The 20,119-nt window shown below is 39.3% G+C and overlaps 1 protein-coding gene across 2 annotated transcripts; it reads right to left on the minus strand.

Annotated features, from left to right (window-relative positions):
• Positions 1-1,948: 1,948 nt before the first annotated feature.
• On the minus strand, positions 1,949-18,523 carry si:dkey-27h10.2 (uncharacterized). Of its 2 annotated transcripts, none has more exons than XM_056372102.1 (10): positions 18,351-18,523; positions 17,175-17,408; positions 16,904-17,002; positions 16,316-16,357; positions 16,075-16,154; positions 15,463-15,559; positions 15,247-15,333; positions 11,148-11,399; positions 10,598-10,692; positions 1,949-2,611 (listed from the first exon to the last, which is right to left on the minus strand). In XM_056372102.1, the coding sequence occupies exons 1-9, from the start codon at positions 18,382-18,384 to the stop codon at positions 10,640-10,642; spliced, it is 978 nt and encodes a 325-aa protein (XP_056228077.1). In that variant the 5' UTR covers positions 18,385-18,523; the 3' UTR covers positions 1,949-2,611; positions 10,598-10,639. The 2 variants fall into 2 exon arrangements, with proteins under 2 accessions (XP_056228077.1, XP_056228078.1); XM_056372103.1 differs by lacking the exon at positions 18,351-18,523 and adding an exon at positions 17,513-17,586.
• Positions 18,524-20,119: the final 1,596 nt, after the last annotated feature.

The raw sequence follows: 20,119 nt of genomic DNA on the forward strand, positions 1-20,119 counted from the left end.
GAACAGCTATGAACAGCACATCATTGTGCCTAGAGACAATACAGAAGGTCAACTACAGGTAAAGGTCTAACTGAAGCATAAGAGTCACCTTCCTGCTCAGACACACTGCTCCTGCTTTACTGCTCTTACATACATTTCATTCAGTGAATACAGAAATTCCAGTGCACTGAGGAGAATATAATATCTGCAGAATACATTAAAAAATAAGTCAAATGAACACACTCAAAAATAAATCACTTCTCTATCTCTCTTATCTAGTAAACACAAAATACGACTCCCTGCATCAAGCGTTTCAGCCACGTAATAACTTTATGTTTTTCAAAATAGAGTTAATAATTTCCACTTACTTGCATTATATAATTGCAAAACAATATTGAAAATCTAATCCCACTAGGTGATTTCCAACTATTAACCAAGAACATATTGTTTATGTGTGTTATGTGTGACTGAACAATGTTTATTGGTTGTTTTTGCTGTACTGTATTTTCCTGCTTTACTCAAACCCACTGAGATTGCCTGATTAAATAAAGGTTATAAAGACACATTTTAAAAGATCACCCGCAGAGTGTGTGGAGTCACTCAGGAAAGTAGCTTTGACAGATTCTTTGAGAGAGTTGGTTGACCCCTAATAAACTCGTTGTCTCCTCAGAATAGCTGAAGAAGATTGCCCCTACATTCTCTTTGCTCTAGCGCTACTCGCTAGCATCCTAATCATTCGGTCTGTTGTAAATATACACAGCGTATAAATAGAGGATACTGAGACCTGAGACATTTGGATCCAGTTCCGAGGAGGAAGAGGTTTGTGTTCTGCTGTACTGGGTGGTTTGGTGCAGGGTGTCCATGACTGTGGTCAGGTTTGAGGGGGTACGCGCACAAATTTTAGAACCGCTCCTGCCGTCACTGCTGCACCACAGGCTCAGTGCACAATTTCATCTGCTTAATGGTGGATTAAAGCATCCTGTGGGCAGATTGATATAGGCTGGTGCTATCACTTCTCTTTAAAGGAGAGCAGAAGCCCATGGAAACAGGCTGGATATAGCAGCTGGATCAGACCCAAACACTGGGCAACACATCACTGTAGATGGAAATAATAAAAATATTATATGCCTAAGGAAATTAAACAGGACTCTAAAGCCATATATATATATATGCGTTTCCTTTAGTTATTAGCTCAAACCCTGCACAGTAGTAAATTGAACTTAATTGTCTATTAAATAGAAAAATGTATATTCTATCTTACTCACGGTGACATATTTGATATATAGTATCATAAAAACATAATTCTTACTCCATCCAAGTCCCTGTTTAAGGTTTAATTAACACCAATAATGATGTAACTATACATTTCCTCCTAGACAACACTGGTTCCAAAAAGAGAAATGCGGCTACTGACCCAGGAATGTGTGCAGCACAATGTTGGGGGATTCCTGTCTTTTAACACTGTCACTTTGAACTATATGTGTTTGCACCTGGACCTCATGTTTGCACATACAGTAGAACAAGCCAGGGGCTTTCTGAAGAACAGTTTGTAGCAGTCAGTGAGGGACCAGCAGAGATACAGTATGATGTACCTAACAAATGGTAATTGACCTATTAATTATTTTCTCAGAGAAAAGAAGCAAAAAAGGGAAATGGTGCCCTGTCACTTTCCTTCTGTCCGTCTTCTTTCTGTTGGACATATAAAGTATTCTTAACTCTCACTCATGTCAGCAAGACAAGAGAGGAGAAATATCAAGTCTTACATCTACCAAAGGCTGTTTAGGGTCATATAACAAGCTGCTGGTTAAATTTTAGGAATTTACTTAGTTGTGTTTCCAAGATTGATCAAAGTGACCATACAAACTTTAAAAAAAAAAGTAACTGCCCTCTAATGGAAGATAATGCCAAAACATTTGGGACAAAGTTAGAAATTACATGCACATCACAGCAATTTTTCAGCATAATGGAAACTTTAATACTACTGAATGGGAAGAGCACGGAGAAGCAAAATGCGGCATCTACAAAAATAATATCGCATCATAAATTTATACATGAACATTGATTTAAATCTGACAATCATATAATGTCTCGCTTATTTATATATTAATTCTTATTATACTTTACAAATGCATACTGAAAATACTTTCATGTGGGAAAAAAAACCTTATGACACATTTTGTCATGAGTGCAAAGAGTGTGTAAAGAGTTGTCGTAGCTTACCAGGTTGCAAGCCCGCATTTGAGTATATCTTGAGGACGTGAATATAGACTGCCAATGCTTGTATTTACAGTTATATTGCAAAATAACAACACATTTATTTACATTATATATTCACCATCAATACAATAATTTAAAAAACTTTTATAGGTCTACCTTATTGCAAAATTGAACCAAAAAAATTTACCTTTAGTCTATAAATCCAGCAAATCTTCACTTGAACACTCTTGATCACACTTTTCAATACACACAAATTCTGTTATCAATAAAATGAGTAAAAAGCCGAGCTCAGCTGACATTTAATTTGGAAAAAGCTGCTGTGTTACAACACATTAGTTTCCAACAGGAAGGCAACATCCAATTAATATCTCACACAGTTTGAAGAGAAGTGTCCTTCGGGCGTGTTTTCTTCAATCTGAGAGAGAGAAAGAAAAAAGGAACAGATGAAATAAGACAATGTATTTTGTTCCACAGTCATGTGTCCTGCAATCACCTGCTTTTTTCAACTTGTAGCTTTTGCTTTGGCCAAGTTTATGTGGCCTTTACCATGACCTTTGACCTCTATGGAGAAACATCTGTTTGAGGGAAAGGATAGCTGACATAATCCCACTCCACATCTATTGATGTGATTTACGCTTAACCATTAAGCAGCTGCAAAAAACCACTGTATTGCCCAAGGGTGATGTGACGACAGAACTGGGAGGGTTCATCTTTGGATGTTTCCAAATATTTGTCTAAATAAAGATGTAGTTATCTAGTTCTGTTAATGGTGTCTTTACAACAACTACTAGAAGACAGTGGCTGATGCTTTCAACCGGGTTTACTCACTTACTGACAGTCATTCAAACTCAAATCGTATCTGTCAAAGATGTGTTTTTTTCTCAAAACCCCCACAAATCTCAAATTTGACCTGAGTTAATCTGAACTGCATCCAATATAAAGGAGTTTGGTTTTAGACCAGTCATGTGACTACTGGGGCTCAGGTTGCAGGTGAGGCTTCACATTGATCTTACTGCTTTGCTGAGCTGAGCCACAGGGGCAGATAGGGATCTGTGGAGACCAGCTATAGTGAAACCTGACTGCTGAAAGACTGGGCATTCCTGGGGGGATTTAGGAGTGTGGAGGAGAATTCTCAACTGAATCCCTTGCAAGGATGTTCATCCTTCGCAGTCACACACAAAAGGAAAACCCACAAATGTGATTCAGGTAAAATAAAGTGAGTTTGTGAAAGCTGTTTTTGAGGTCAAGTAAGCTCTTTTTCTTCTGTTTTCTACTTAATTTGCATCTGAAGCAAGTATGAAGTCTGTAATAGCCCTTTGTGGAGACTAAAAACATCGATAAGAAATTGAAATCTTCACTGGTAACACTGATGATTACATTACCGACATTACCGCACAGCTAAACACAACTTAATTACATCACACGTCACTGAATTGATCTTGTATGTATTTTGTGAAGTGATGAATGTCTTTATTGGGGCTACTGACATGACAAGGGGTGTGCACAAAAACAGAAGTTGTAACAACTGGAGCGATAAAGTGCATCAGACCTGATGGATTGATTACTCCAAGGTTAAGTTTCCTGCACTAGAATGTAAAGGGATGTTTTTCACAGTTAAACAGTATGCTGATTTATGGCTCAGCCGTGAATAACAAAAATATTAAGGAAAATATGTAAGAAACTCTTTTTGTGTTAAATGATGTACAATCCTGAGAACAAAAGTCGGGTAAATAGCTGGTGACTGACTGATACTAGTTCAAAGCTGGCTAGTGTGTTATCAGTTAGCCCACCAGCTGCAGTTAGCTTCTAAGCTTCAAGTATCTATCACCACCTATTTAGAGAGGACATACTGATAAAGTGACCAAGCTTTAAGGTTAGAGAGTATTGACATCGGGTTGTTCACTTACATTGCCATCCTCTACCTTCTATTCATTATTACCGGTGGTGTAACATATTGTGGAGCATACACATCGGGCTTGATACTGAGATTTCACAACAATTCTTGGTTGCTTCCACATTCATATTTCAACATGTCCACGCATCAACTCGCAGCACATGAAAGGAAACTAAAGCTTTAACATTTTTAGAAACTTTCATTCAACATCATCTAAGATTCCACCCGAGTTCACTTTAAACTGTGCGTGAATGATGAGAGGCAGAGATGTAATAAAGCCTCGGTGCGACTCTGACAGTTTGACACTGCCTGAGGAATGTGGAGGCGATGCCAGAGGCAATACCAGCAGGTGAATCAACGCCTGTCTGTCAGTAGGCCTCCCAATCACAGCAGCCCTGCCAACTGCACAAAGCCAGGCCAGGAATGTCTAAACCAGCCTGGAGAGGACAATGGGAGAGGACAAGGCTGGCTCTGGGGATCATTTGGTCCACTATTTTGCACCAGACTTAAATATAATGACAACTATGGGATAGATTGCCATAACATTTGGTACTGACATTCATGATTCCCAGACGATGTATTCTCCTGACTTTTCCATGTTTTGTTTAGACTACAATGTCTCAACAACTTCTGGAGGGATTGCAATTTGGTTCAAACATTCACGTCCCCAGGATGAATTGTAATAACTTTCATGATCTTTAGACTTTTCATCCAGCGCCATCATCTGGCCACAACCTCAGCCGTCGTTTGTGTTTGATAGCAGTTAGCGAAAGTTAGCCTGTTAACGCACTAAACTAAGCTAGGTAAGCTGGTAAACTTTACCCTCTAAACATCAGTATATTAACACTGCCAGTATGAGCATGCCAACATTTATCATTGCAGCTAAGAACAGCCTTACACAGTTGCTAGCGTGGCTGTAGACTCTTAGTCTTTTGGGTGATTTATGAAGTCTAGAATTTCAATCCTTCCTCAGAGATTGTTAATACACGTCTAAGCTTACAACCTGATTTATTTTACAAATGAAGCTATATGTTGCTGTTTTGTTACGGAGCTCACACATACATTTTTGGGTGAGGTCACAACAGGAGATCAGTGATTTCTTCATTCTCTGCAACAATATATAAACATTTACCTAATCCTGTCCCCGGGGAACCAGCAACGCAAACAAAACCCCTGCTCCTCAGTGATCATGACAGATTTCTAAACTGCAGTCAGTTGTCATTACCTCAACATAAACTGGACAGCTGTTTCCTCTTTACAGAAGGTGCAACAAAAAAAGAACAAAGCATTAGTGATCATTAGTAACTAGGCAGAGTAGAGGCAACTCGGTCAATAGATCACAAAATGTCAAAAGTGTGATTGTTCACAACTAACCCACTGTGAGTCCACATTATACGACTGGAGTGCTGACTCTATTTCTGTGTTCTCTGCAAATTGTTTTCACCATGTTCCTCCCCCTCCTCTTTTCCTTTGTTGAGAGACGTGCAGCTTGGTGTAAAAGTGAAACACACACTGCTAAACTAAGCCCTATAAATGTTTTGCAGGCCACCTGCCAAAGTATGGACTGAAGTTGTAAAATGTCTAAGGTGTAAATAGTGAAGGTCAAGGCCTCGCATACATGCACATCTCTTAAAATAAAAAGACGTATGTTGGGGCATCAGGGAAAATAGAGGTGAGAAGTATTTTAAGAGACAACTTTCTTTTATCTTGAGTAGTTATTAGTACTAATTCCTAATAACTCATCCATTCATTTATAAATGTATTTATAAATTTAATAAATTGGCTTTATTAATTGTAAATTAATAAGCTACTAATGATTTATGGAGCAGTATAAACAATTAATTAGAACAACTTTTGACCAAGTTGTGGCTTAACAACTTATTAAGATTAATTAATGTCTCATAACTGAAGTAACTGAGTAAAGCTTGAATTAAATTATTTATTCAGCATTAACAAAGCTATTAGTTACAACTGATAAAAACCTTTATAAAAGATGCCTTATCAGAAAGTGTTACCCTTGCTTCTGAACATGCTTTTTCCCATCACTTTAAATCATTAGTTGTGTGTTTCCTGTTGGCTGTTTGAATTGGAGCTGTGAAGGAGAAATGAGGCCCTGCTATAGGGTGACACTAAGACCAGCCAGTGAACAGTTTTTCATGTCTCCATCTATTTTTCTCACAAATATTGTTTGTAATTTAGTTCAGGTTCTGTCATGTGCAGTGGTCTTGTTGAAATGTATCCCGGTTTGGTTTTCACATCACAGCAGCCGACATACATCCTATTCTGCAGAGACTTGCTCAATGACAGGCCAAGAATGTGAGCCAGTTGACTCTGACATTGAGGCCACATTATTCTCCTGCAGTCACTGTGAACCCTTTAATTAGGATTGTCTGACATATGACCTTTGGAAAGGACAACCCCAGAACTTCTTCAGGTCAAGGAGCCAAAGAGGGAAAAGGACAAACCCCATGGTTTTGATAAAGAGGCATAACACAGGAAACTAACATGTGAGACACGAAGGAAGGTATCGATCTGCTGTACATGTGTAATGACAGCACCCGGAAAGGTTCTGCATTGGTTTCAGTTGACCTCATTTGTCAGTGTCTCACTTCTTTCAACAAAAGCAAACCACGACCTCATAAAGGGCTCAGTTTCAAAACAAACTCACCTGAATAGTTTGGGAAACAATCAGCTTGTCCCTTTGCTCCATTTTGTTTGGTGCACAATTCCTAATATGTTGACAGGGCGTTAAAGGGGATGGCATCCTCAAAACACCACTGACAGATTTATTATCCTTATATTTTGTCCAAGAAGGGACAATTGTATTCCTGGAGTGACTAGTAAATATTTTTCACTCATCAATTAGACTGTACTTGTACTGATATGAGAGCGCTATTGATCTTCTTACATATCTCTTGGCAAGAAAGTGAATAAGCATGTTTCCTAAAATGTTAAAATATTTATTTTAAAGTTTGAACTTCAGCTATATATTATTATTAAAAAAATTTTGTTCCTTGTTTGAGATATTCCAAAGAAAAATATACGGTCTTTAGAATAAAGCCCTTCATAAAATGCTTGGAAAATGATTTGAATGATCGGCACTGACACTAGTGATCCAGTCTAGTCCAGTCCATCATATTACAAAGCTGTGTAGGTTAACGCTGATAAATCAAACCAAATGCCCACATTTTTATAAATGCCTGCTGGTGTGTGTTTGCCAGGATGACGGTGTATTTGAGGATAATTCCCAAAACACTGCCAAGAATGAATCAAACCTCTCAGTGGTAACATTTCTTTCTAGCTATATGAAGCTAGTGATTATCCAATTATTGAACATTCTTATTTGCTTTAAAAAAGTGAGGCTCTGAATCATTACTAACTATATTTACACAAGAGTATTTCTTAGGAAAACACTTAGTCTGTGACCAATCCTTCTACCTAATGCCGAATGACACTGACTTATTGTTGAGTCACGGGAAAGAAGTGGTGACACACCATCGTCCGCCTTAAAAACTGCATGTGCAGCAGGGGCAGCCCTTTAAGCCCTGTAATAATGCAAGTCTAATTGCTATCTTCACCACTTTGCAACTGCAAGTTTTAGTTTTTAATTTTTTCTTACCAAAATAAAGTTTGTGGTAGGACGTGTAGGGAGGAAGGGGCAGAACCAGCCTCCACCAGCTGTTTTCTTCTTGAGTGTGAGGGGAGTGTCAGTCTGGGCTTTCCGACAGTCCCTCCCTCCTTTAAAGCTGCCCAGGTGTAATGGTCTAACTGCCAATCTGAACCACATCAAAACTCACGAGCAGGAAGCGTCCGCTCACTGTTATTACTGAGATAAAGATCCTGCGTTCACCACATACGCTATTGTCATTCTGCCCACCATAAATCACCTGCAATGTTTACACCTGCAATATAGCCAAAGAAAATTACCTCTGCTGTAAGGGTAAAGAGGGAGAAAGAGGCAAAAGGCTTTAAAGTAAAATTAATATATATGCTTTTTCATACCTTTTATTCCCCTGAAGTTAAGCACAAAGGCTCATGAGAGATTAACTACCCTCTTCAGGCTCAGATCCTTGACCCTCCTCGTCTTTGTGAACTGTCTCTGAACCAGCAGCAGCAGCTCCTTCAAATAAGAGCCTCTGCGAATAAAAACAAGTTGCTTCTAGCTGACTACTAGCCTTGTCTCACACAGTTAAATCTCAGTCTGTCACTCTCTTTCACTTGCCTCCTCCTCTCTGTGAAATATTCATCCCAGGCGGTACAGACAATTTACACCAACATTAGCCATCAAACATGAAAGCCCAGCTCTGACTGGAAAATAACACTGTGAAGTCCCAGGTCTAATTATGCTGGTTTAGTTTATGACCTGTCAGTTCATATCCATTATCCACCGGCACAGAATGGCAAACAGCCTTTCAACTTCAGTTTCCAGCTTGCTCATCATTTCCCAACCCAGGTGGGAACAAGTAAAGACTTCACTTTTTCTTTTCTCTCCTGTTTTCCCCAAATTGTGTTATTCACTGTTTTACAACACGTGTTCATTGTGTTATTTTAGAGGGCCGGCTCATACGCCACAGAACAGTTTCTCACAGTCTGAAAAGATCCAGCTGTCAGCTGTTATCTTTTATATGAGGTTTAAAAATCACTATTGATCCAAAAATCTCTTTACATTTAATCTAAATGAGTGAGTTTTTAATGTAACTTTTTGTATTTCAGGTGGTTCCAGTGACACTGGCATTATTCAGTTGGGGGCTCAAAGATAAATTACATGCTGTTACATGTGTGGGTATTATTATTATAAATCACAAATAACCGAGAGTAAGATAAAAAAAATTACTGCGTTCCATAACCTTGGATTGTGTTTTGATTTTTTATTTGATTCAATATCACTCCTGGACCAACTTAAGGCAAGTGGACAACTTCTGATTTTCTTTCAGTTTCAGTACATGTTACACCATAAACCTGATTCTAATTCTGATCTAAAAAAGATGTGTTAAACATATCTACATAGGGAGTGGGCCCTTTTCCACAGAGCTTGCCATGTTGCATGCCCATGTTTCTACAGTAGCCCAGAACGGACAAACCAAACGCATTTTTGCGTCACCTGAAGGCCACCGTAGATTCTCCTCCAAGCTTGAAAAGTGAGGAGTGGGGGAGGGGTATTTAATTTGTTTCAATCTGTAACCTCACCGCAAGATTACACTAAATCTCACACACTGGTCCGTCACACATATTCTTGATGTGAAAAATGACTTATTGGGACAGAGTCGTCATTAATGTTTCTAGCAAAACCTGTGTTTTTCACATATCACATATGGTAGATTCCACAGTTCTCTTTATTCTCTCCATTTATGGTTGAAGTTTTCCTCTCACTATGTGAACAGGTATTTCGTGCTGCAGTACGTACTAGAACTGACCACCTTTGCTGAAATGGAGATGCTTGGAATTTCTGAAGCTGGTGTTTTTGTGGGAGCGCAGATGATCCGTGACTGCTAACACAGAGCTTCTGAGCAGTTAGCTTCTAAGATGTGAGCTTATCATCAGCTGTTAAGAGCTGTGTGAATTCCTCGGGCCTCAGGCTTCGGCCCTGAGTGTTTCTGAGCAGATAGGAAGAGAGGGGGAGTGCAGGTGCAGATGTGGGCCTTACGTCCAGAAGCACGTGATGATTAGACTGAGAGGGCCAATGTTACTTCCCGTGTGACAAGAATCTCATCTGTGAGCGGAAGATGGAGCAGGAGTGAAGCCAAGCATGGTTTATAGTTAGCATAAATAGGGTGATTTTGATAGAAAATAAGTGGTTTTGATAAATTAAAGCAAAAGAGCAACTACTTTTTCATAATTATTTAGAGCATATAGGCCTATAAATGAGCATGCACGTTCTTTATGACCCTAGAAATACCTGTACTGGCTACTGGCGTTTTCCCCTGTCAGTGCATTGACTTTGCTCAGTTGTCATCACATGTTATTGCCTAAGTGTGGATCCTTGTTCACATGATAATGATGACAGAGACTGTGAAATGAAGTTGATAGCTCCGGAAAAAACAAGTATGTGGATTTAGAGTTAAAAGTTAAAAGTTTTGTCTGCAGACCTACAGCTACTTAACACATACAAATCTATTAAAAATAATCAAAAAGGAAAGCAAAGGTAAAGGTAAAAGCAAACAGTTTGAAATAATGATATACTATATGTTGTGATACTATCTCTTGCAGTGAGGCTCAGCTTTGGATGCAGCTTCCATAATGTGTATTTATAAACCACTGGACACCAAGCTATCAGTGTGATTTACAATTCTGGGGACGAGCACATTTTATAATTTTAGATTTAATGGATATGACTCCTAACTATCTATTTTTAATAATTTAGGACGAGAAGCTGTAACACAGGACTCCCAGTGGTCGTATGCGATCTGTTGACCTGAACTCTGGGGTGGGGGTTTTCCCTTTACTAACATCTGAACTGGCTGAGCAGTGTGGCAGCTGCAGCAGAGCATTCGTCCGCTGTGTCCTTACCAAGTTTTTGAGTAACAGGACAGGAGCAGCGAGGCAATAATTTCACACTGGACTGTCGAGGGCAATGTCCCAGAAGATCTTGCTCGACTCCAGATCTGTTGAAAAGACAAAGAAGTGCATTATGATGTTAAACTCAAAAACAATTAGTTTGTTGGTCAAATGTAGGAGGATAACAGTAAATACTTAAAAATCTATTTTTAAATGTGACAGGACTTTGACACTTATACTTGATGCAGTTAGTAAAAAAAAAATCAGCGGAATTAACTCTCCACTTTTTCTCTTCTTACTTACACGGATAATGTATAAGACTACTATTACAAGTGGGATGTGTTCTGATTATTTCAAGTCTATCTTAACAACTACTACAGCACATATGTAGGAATCTATTGAAAGAGTTCATCATTGTAACTGCTCCTCATGTTAAGTGATCACATCCCTTCCTAGGTCCTACTCCACTGTAAGAGATGGGATTTATAGAAGTGTTTACATTTCAGATAGTAGAGGGAATTACAATGACTATTTGCAGGGGACACATATTTTAAATACCAACCTGTAATCTGAATGAAGTTAGCATTGTTGCTGTTGTTGTCATTTGTCTCCTTCAGCGATTCCACTGAGGTCTTGTTGGAGACGGCGCCTTCATCATCAGTTTTCTCCTCCATGCTTGGCTGCACTGGAGCAGGAGGACTCTGCTCAACAACGTCCTCTTTGGGTTTGTCCTCAGAGCCAGAGACGTCTGGAGAAGGAGCTGGAGCTGCAGACTCAGCGGCGGTGGGATCAACGACAGATTTATCAGCCTCAGCTGTGAAGGACAAAAAGCAAACCATAAAGCTTTTTCAGTGGTTCTCAAAAGCATTAATGCTGTTTTTTTATTTTGCATCTAGTTAGCATAACAAATGTAAATGAAAACATATGGATGACTACAAACAACACACAGCCTGAGTCATATTGAAATACATTGGAAAGACCCAACATTCATCATGTCTTGCTATTTTAATAGGAAGTTAAACTGTTGCAATAGATTAATTGTGTAATGTTATTGAGACATTTTAAACTTCTATTCTTCTATCTCTGTGTTTAGCTGCCACATAATAACAGTATTTCCACTCATAGCCTGAAGTGGTTTTGCCCTCTCTGACAGTCGGGGTGGGGTGGGGGGGGTTTCTCCTGGGCAAAGGCATTTGGGGAGGCCACCATGTTGGTAATGAGGCGGCTGATTACTGACCAGTTCCTAATGAGCTACAGCCATGCAGCTGTTGGAGGCTGTGGGAAAGTAGGGTGGCCCCATCATTATCTGACCCAGGGTTAGGTGGAGGGAAAGCGGAGATGAAGGGGAGAGGAAGGTGACCATCGTGCTACACATAATTCTGCCTTGACTAAGATGGCTCCTCAGGCGTCATTCCAACCTTAAGAGAATCATCATGTCTGTCTGGTTTACTGTGGATGACTAGACTCTTTATTACAGGTGGACTGTTGACCTGACTGTCAGCTTAGCATTCTCATTTGACATACTGACACAGGAAATGTGCTCTGCAGGCTAATTGGTATTATGTTAAAATATATTGGTTAAAATGCAATATTTAAATAAGATAAACATTTTGGTAAATAAGTTGATTTTCTTCCAGGGGTTACATAAATACTCTCACGTCTGTGCGTTAAGCACTGAGCTAGAGCCAGGAGGAAGTTAGCTTAGCATAAAGACTACTCGGTATATGGATAAACTGTTGTTCATACAGAAACACCATGTAACTCTGTCTAAAATACCTCAAGAACTATCAGATGGAGAGTCAAGATATTTGGAACAGATATCGAAGAAGGGTGATCCCAATTTTAGCCGATATCTACCACCACCATCAGGTCAAAATGTCTGTTTATTTGCTTATAATATCCCAAATCAACCTGAGCTGTAGTTTGTGTTTAATGCTAATTAATAAATGTTAACATGCTAACATGCTAAACTAAGAGAGAGATGCTAGCTGTTAGCATGCTGACTTTAGCATTTAGCTCAAAGCGCTGCTGTGCCTAAGTACAGCCTTACACAGACTTCCACAGCTAGCATGACTGTAGACTCTGTCTTGTTAGTTTGTGAGTTTAAAGCATCATTAAGGCCTAAGCTTCAAGCGAAATACTGTCGGATGGTTGAACAGCATCTCAAAGCCACTTGAGTGTATGTTACTTGCGCTTTAGCAGTACAGAGCCCAACAGTAGTGACGTCAACACGTGAAATGACGAAAATAGATTTGAAGAATAAGAATAATCTCCTTTGCGTTAACACATATATAGTGCGAATGAAACACAAACCTAAACGCTTAAATTCCTTTTCCTTAATTTCCTTCACATGCATGAGACTGACGACTGGAGAACTTATCTAAGACGTCTCTTGTGTTCAAATGTGCGCTGTTGCGTGAACATTTATCGTGTCTCAAGCACACCTTGACCTTAGACAAATAAGATACAACCATGTCTTATTGCTAATCTAAGATAATCACCAATAACTCTAGCTCAGTACCCCAGGTCCACCTGCACAGGTGATGTCACTTATTTCAGCTGATTAGACCATTACTCAGGGATGTGTGGGATGGTGGGCCCCTCCAATATTTTTGCTGGTTTCAGTACCTCTGTGTGCATCTTTATAGATAACTGCTACATCCTTCAGTGTGTCAGTGTGACCGTTTTCTTGGCGTCTTTATGTGGGCTGTCTCTATAGTTATAACACAATTATGCATCCTTGGCCAGTTCTGTAGAAAAAGCTTTAAATCGCAATAACACATTTCCCTATTAAGTAAAGGAAGATAAAGAAGAAGTATTGTACATAAGCACTCAACCCACAGGAAGTGATAATAAAAAAAATAAATGAAAATAATAAAAATCCTTATGAAACTTGATTAATAGTTGATTATTTTTTGCCTCTTTTGACACTTCAGTACCCTTGGGTATGAGAAATAACAAAGCGGCCATGGTGTACTTATGTACAGCTTGCAAATGTCACCTTACAAACTTTCAGTCTAAGTCAAATTTTCCAGTTACCTCATACATGTTGCTTAAGTTACTTTAGTCATACGTTTGCAGGATGATGTGTGTTTTCTGGTAACACTTTTTTTTCATGCTTATCTCATACTCCCATTCAAGTAGTTTCTTCCTCTCTCTTCTTCCTACTCTCTGTGATGAAAAATGACATTTTCTGTTAGAGCTACTGTCACAATAACCCAAACCCAACCTGTTTCCGAGGTGCCCTTAAGGATGGGGTTAGACTGTATGAGTGTTTCCATGAGGTCAAGGGTGTGGCTTTGTGTTAAGCAAAATTGTGGTTATTTTCTGTCTTATCTTGCATATGGACGTAGGTGCTGTAACAACAAGCCTTGGCGAAGCCAGAGGTTTTGTAATTGTGGAAACCATAATTTGCCAAGCGTCTGGCTGGTTTCTGCAGAGTTCCCTTTAGTGATTGAAACAAGTGAGCCTGAGTGCACTGGACAAGCAATCATCATCAGATCAATCTTTTTGCATTCAACTTGAACCAAGCAACAATTACAAAAACTGGCTCCCCACCTGCTCTGATTGCTGACAAAGTTTCATTATTTCCTTCCCACGAGTGGAAGTGAACCAATTGAGCTGCTTTTCAAAGCAGCCATCAGCACTGTCCGTTTTAAACAAAATGCGGCCCAAGGCAGAGAGACAGGCCCAGACATGACTGAACCTTTTACCTTTCAACATGGGGAGACCTCTGAGTAAAACAGGAACACAATCAGGACAAGAATAAGCAATTTCTTTTTCTTTTGGCTTGAGCGAATTGTACACTGGGGGACCAAATTTTTGGTTAAAAATGTAACATAAAATATACAACTCACAGAAGAAGAATTCCTCTTGAATTCACAATTATTTAATTAATGACTTGCTGCCTATGGATTTGGTATGCTTGTATCAGAATTTGAATTATACAGAATAACACTACATGTCAAAATGACAGGAGATATTGGATATCAGCTGTAGTCATGGCAAACTGCATTGGCTTGTAATTTATTAACTTGGCTTCCATTTCCATCAAGTGGTGGTCTTTAGTACTGCAGGACACATATCTTTTTTTTTTTCTCCCTTCCAACTAAGGAACTGTTGTTTAGTTGTGCGCACACTTTCCGTCACAAACATTTCAAAATTTTCAGTGAGTCCTTAACTGATCTTATCTTTGCACAAGCTCTTTTTTATGCTCCATGTGAGTCAGGTGTTCTTGCGTAACGTCAAATGTCCCTTTCTATGAAACCAACTGTGGTGATAGACACACTGTGGTATCATATTTTACAAAGTTGTATAATGTGCACTAAAAATCTAACATTGTTTTATTGGGCTGTTAAATCTGTTAAATCAATCCTCCCCATTTTCTGCTCAGGTTTAAATATTCAGTTTGCTTTCCCTACAGGCATCTGGACGTTCAAACTACCTCACTTGATGTTAGCGTTAGTAAATATAGTGCGGAGTGCTGTCACGAACCATACTTCCTTCTGCTAAGTTTAACTGATCTTACAAAAGAGGAAAGAAAGTAGCGCACATACCACATTTAAACTCACAGCTAAAACAAATGGTCTCCTTTGTTTCTCTGAACTCCATTGATAACAAGCAACAAACAAAATACTTATCAGTCACAGACTAGCTCTCACTTTTCTGCTCCTCTTGCACTTCTGGTGGTGCTGCTGATTCTTGTGACTCTTTTGTGGTAGTTTCTAGACTTTCAAAAGTTTGCAGACCTGAAAAATGTACAAGGATCAGGATTCATTTTTGTGCAACAACAGAGCAACACAACCCCTTTCAAATTTGGAAGAACTGTTTTTTTAATCTATTCTCATAGATATTGTTCTTCATATACTTTGACTGACCATTTTGAGCAACGGCATCAGCAGGGTCCACAGGCTCCACAGTGCTGAGAGGGATGTTGGCTTCATCTGGTCTGGAGGTGAATTCAACAGAGTAGCGCTGAGGCGATTCAGAACACACACAGAAACACAAACATCAGTGCCACAACATTTAAGAAATGGTTCGATATTTTTGTAAATGGGAAGCTCGATACCACTCTCATGTGTGAGCAATGAAGCAAGAGCCTGCAGCCAGTTAACTTAGCTTAGCTCCAAAGATAAGAAAATCTGCCTTCCAGCAACCTCTAAAGCTCAATAATTAACCAATTAGATCTTGTTTCTTTAATCCATACAAAAAGTGAAATGTAATGATAACAAAGTCCTGGTTTTACAGAGTAATTTAAGTTGTGTAGCGCATGTAAGTGGTTTTTTGTATGGATTGAATTAACTAGATGTAATGTGTTGAACAGTGAGCTTCAGAGGTGTTAGTATGCACTTTTTTGGACAGTTTCACCCTGCTTCCAGTCTTCCGGCTAAGCTAAGCCAACCATCTGCTCACTGTGCTCTTAACCATACTACCAACTATAACTGTTCCTGTTTGGAAGTGGAAATGAAGAGCTAATAAACTTTACTTACTCTTGCTCTCTTCCGTGCGAGGAAGCAAGCGAGTCCAAATCCAACACTTACAATGATGATCACGACCAGGATGATAATACCTAAAGGAGCAACAGTTCATGTTTATAAAGAGGAAGACATTTCTACGCTTAGCGATGCAATGTGGATGCAGATAAATCTATTGTGTATGCTATGTGTATAGATACAACCCTAAAAAATACATAGTGATTTGATATCATTTTAGATTTTAAATTTAACTCACCAACATTGTCATTTGTGTTTTGTGCCTTGGGATTCGCTGTTGCTAGAAATACAAAAAAGTATATTAAAAGACAAAGGGTTTACTTGAAACAGTGCCAACAATTAAATGTTACCTTCTATTATCAGAAGATCATTGGGAAAGCTTTTGCTTTAGTCCATCCTTACTTACATATTCAACTGGTTCATGTATCTAAGATCATTATTCACTTTGGTCTCTACCAACTCCTGAGGGACACATCTGGATTTTAGCTGTTAAATGCTCCACTATGTTCTAAAGCTAGTCACCAACCTTTCAGTCAGCCCTTAATACTCGGCAGGTAGTGTACAGTGGGTTTATTAGAGCCTTTTCTCTAAAAGCAGCTGCCTAATGAGGCGGGAGGGTGATGACGGATTTGAGAATGAATTTAAACAGTAAAGCTGCATGCTGTAAAACTAAAACAACTGTAAGATACTAAAATTCTCTGTAGAGCTGAGGAAATCGGTGAGTTTGGTGAACATTTTCAGAGGCAATGCAAGCGTCAAATCCTCAAGCTAATCAGGGAACACCAAATTGTGGAATATAGTTAATTCATCAGCAATCTCAACTCACTTTTGGACGCTTTGGTAGTGGTGGCAGATGTTCTTTTAGGAACGATGGGTTTAGGTGTGGTCGAGAGTGTTGTGGGCCTTTGGGAGGCTCTGCCACCACCTGAATCAGAGAAACACAAGAAAACAGACAGGCACAGCCATAAAAGAAAGAAAACACAATGATGGATGGATTGGCTCTCAGGTCCAAAATCTCTGACGGAATTGGTTTCGGGTAATACAACATTTCTGGATACACACATTAGGCTATAAAAAGCTCAGATAATAGCTCTCACCTCTCTGCTTTGTTGTTGAGGGCATGATGGTGCTGCTGGTGCCGTTGATGTACATGTCGCTGGTTGACCTGGAGATACTGCTGTCGGTGTTTGGGTTGGTGGTGCTGATGGAAGGTACATTGTTGCGGTTACTGTCATCAGTGCTGAAGGTATGGGTGTTAAATTCAGTTGAAACTGTGGACGGCCATCTGCTTGTTGATTCTTCATTTGCTATGGCCGAAGCCACAACCAAACCTGCAGGAAAAAAAAAAAGACCAAAGTTTAAACATGAAACATTTGGGTCCTTCTTTTTCTGTTATCATCGAGTTAAGGTCCAACAAACCAGTAAATCCTCCAACCTGGACAAATAGGTCATTTGTCCCCACCATAGGAGCATCTCTTGACAAAGCACCCCTATGGAGGCATGGCATACTGGACCTCATGTTGTCATGGTTACAGTAGTAAACACATGGTTAAGCTTATGGAAAAGTAATAGTTTGGTTAGGTTTAGGATTTAGGTTTGGGAAAATATCGTGGTTTGGATTAAAATATGTGTTTTCATAAGGTTAGGTAACCTTTGTTGTCATGGTTACATTGATAAACACACAGTTAAGGCTGGGGAGTGGTCATGGTTAAAAGAAACAATGACGACTATTTGTTTCAAATGGTAAACGGGTAACCCGGTCCCGATGTTGAAGTCCTATGTTTTGTGGACCCATCCATCCACCCCGACCTCCTACTAACATGGACTTTGTCACTCTGTAAACCATGTCAACAATAAACGGTAACTATGCGTCACAATAAGCTGCTGGCATAGACGAAATATGGGCTTGTTTTTTTTTTATTTGCCGACCCTCACAGTAGTATTTTTTTAACTGAAAACCTTAAAGGGAACCAGTCATGCAAGTACTGTATTTCAAGGTGTGGCCCTGACGTTTTACTCATACAGTGTTCTGAGTACAGCATATAGCAGTCTGACTTGCTTGTATGTTTTTACTCATCAATAATTATCTTTAAATACTTTTTTCTTTGTTCTAATACATTATTACCATCTACAATAAATTACCTGAGCCCAGAAAGAACATTTGAGGATCAAGGCTTTCAGAAAGATATTGACAGCAGCACTTAACACTTTGTTAGTTATAAAATTAATGATTAATACAGTGATAAGCAAGATAAACACATAAGGAGCCTTACCCAGGATAAAGACAGAAGAACCAATCAATGGCATTGTAAGTTTGCTTGACGGCTGCAGTAAGGTGAAAAAATCTGCAAAGTCCAAATAAATCTTTGATCAAAGACTTATGCCCCCAAGTGATGCTTTCATACACTGTTTCTTCCTCAATGCCGCACAGCGTTGCTTACATCTTAAAGCACCAAAAAAGAGGATCAATGCCTCTGACCACAACAGGATGTACAACATTGCTTAAATGGTGTGAGATGAAATATGCTGATGGTACATTGCGTCAGAGCAATATGAGGTTGCAGATGTTTATTTGCTGAAATAGCCTATAATCTCTAATGGTTCACTGTTGATCTAAAGTTTAGTGAACAATACAGATTATTTGTATCAACTTTGAGAGAGCAAATATTTTATCTCATATTTACCTCTTAGTGTTCAAGGGATTGATTTGGCTGTTTAAGTCTTTGAATTAGTTTCCTCTTAGCAAAACTGTATGTAAAAGTTTGATTACCAAGAAACGGATAGTGTTACCAAATAGGTTACTTGGTACAATTTTTCCATTGCTGTCAGTACCAGTTTCTACTCACTAGATGTCGCTGTAACTATGGGGAAATATGCCAGACAGGCATAAGGCAGTTGCCTTCTTTTCTTGCTGAAGGTATGACAAACTGAAGGTATTTCTTGTATGATACACTGTGAAAGAAAAGAGGCACAAAAGCTTCACAAAATTAAACAATCATGTATAAGTTTAATGATCAAGATCAGTTACAACACTGGAGAAACAAAAGCAGACATTGTTATATATTTTGTGCTGTGGTGGCTAAGAAAAATATGACGATGGATGACTCAACAGATCAGTTGATAACTCAATCAACAGAAAATTGATGGCAACTATTTTGATAACTGATGAATAATTCAAAAAAATACCACATTTTCACAGGTTGCAGCTTCTCAAACATGATGATTTAACTTACCTTTCTTTGTATTATATAAATATCTTTGGGTTTTGGACCACTGGTTGAACAAATTATTATTCACACACATTTGAATACACCTCCTTGGAATCATGAGAAATATTTGTCACTATTTTTTCATTCTACAGACCAAACGATTAGATAATCAATCATGAAAATAACTGACAGATGAATCAATAATGGAAAGTCATCAGTTGAACCCCTGAAAACCATATTACAAATCTGTAATGCTACTACTTTTTGGATGTGTATGTATGTATGTATAACTGTACAAGTGTATCAGCATGAATTGTGTGGGTGGAGTTGTTGTAAGGGTGCATGTGTGCTGAGCCTTGTAGGTTCATTTATTACTGTTTATTTCCTCATGCCAGTGGTAATCAGCAGCAGGATTAGTGTTAACTGCCACCCAGTCACTGGCAGGCTCCACGTGGGCCACCTCAGGCCCCTCTGCCGAGTGGCCTGACCGGGTCTGCGCGGGACCTGCTCGCAGGAACTGGGAGTCCGCTAATCCTGAAGAAAGACCCCCGTCTGGCTTCCTCTCTGGGCCACCTATCACCACATCACAGAACCCAAGCACCAGCACTATGCCTGGCCCAGTGGATGAGCTAATGAGCACTGAGAGGAGAGGAGAGGAGAGGAGAGTAGAGTAGAGGAGAGGAGAGGAGAAGAGAGGAGAAGAGAGGAGAGGAGAGGAGAGGAGAGGAGAGGAGAGGAGAGGAGTGTGTTTCTATGTGTATGTGTGTGAGAGAGACACAGAGAGGGGAGAGAGCTGGACCACCCACCCAGAGGATTCAGAGGCACAGGATTCA

This window comes from Seriola aureovittata, chromosome 3 (genome assembly GCF_021018895.1).
Source record: "Seriola aureovittata isolate HTS-2021-v1 ecotype China chromosome 3, ASM2101889v1, whole genome shotgun sequence".
Taxonomy (NCBI): Eukaryota; Metazoa; Chordata; class Actinopteri; order Carangiformes; family Carangidae; genus Seriola; species Seriola aureovittata.

Coding starts and splice junctions, on each gene's coding strand:
- si:dkey-27h10.2 (XM_056372102.1), bottom strand. CDS start 18,384: ATGCCATTGATTGGTTCTTCTGTCTTTATCCTGG. Junction 16,155..16,315: donor AAACACAAATGACAATGTTG/GTGAGTTAAATT, acceptor TTGCTCCTTTAG/GTATTATCATCCTGGTCGTG. Junction 10,693..11,147: donor TAACTTCATTCAGATTACAG/GTTGGTATTTAA, acceptor TCTTTTCAACAG/ATCTGGAGTCGAGCAAGATC.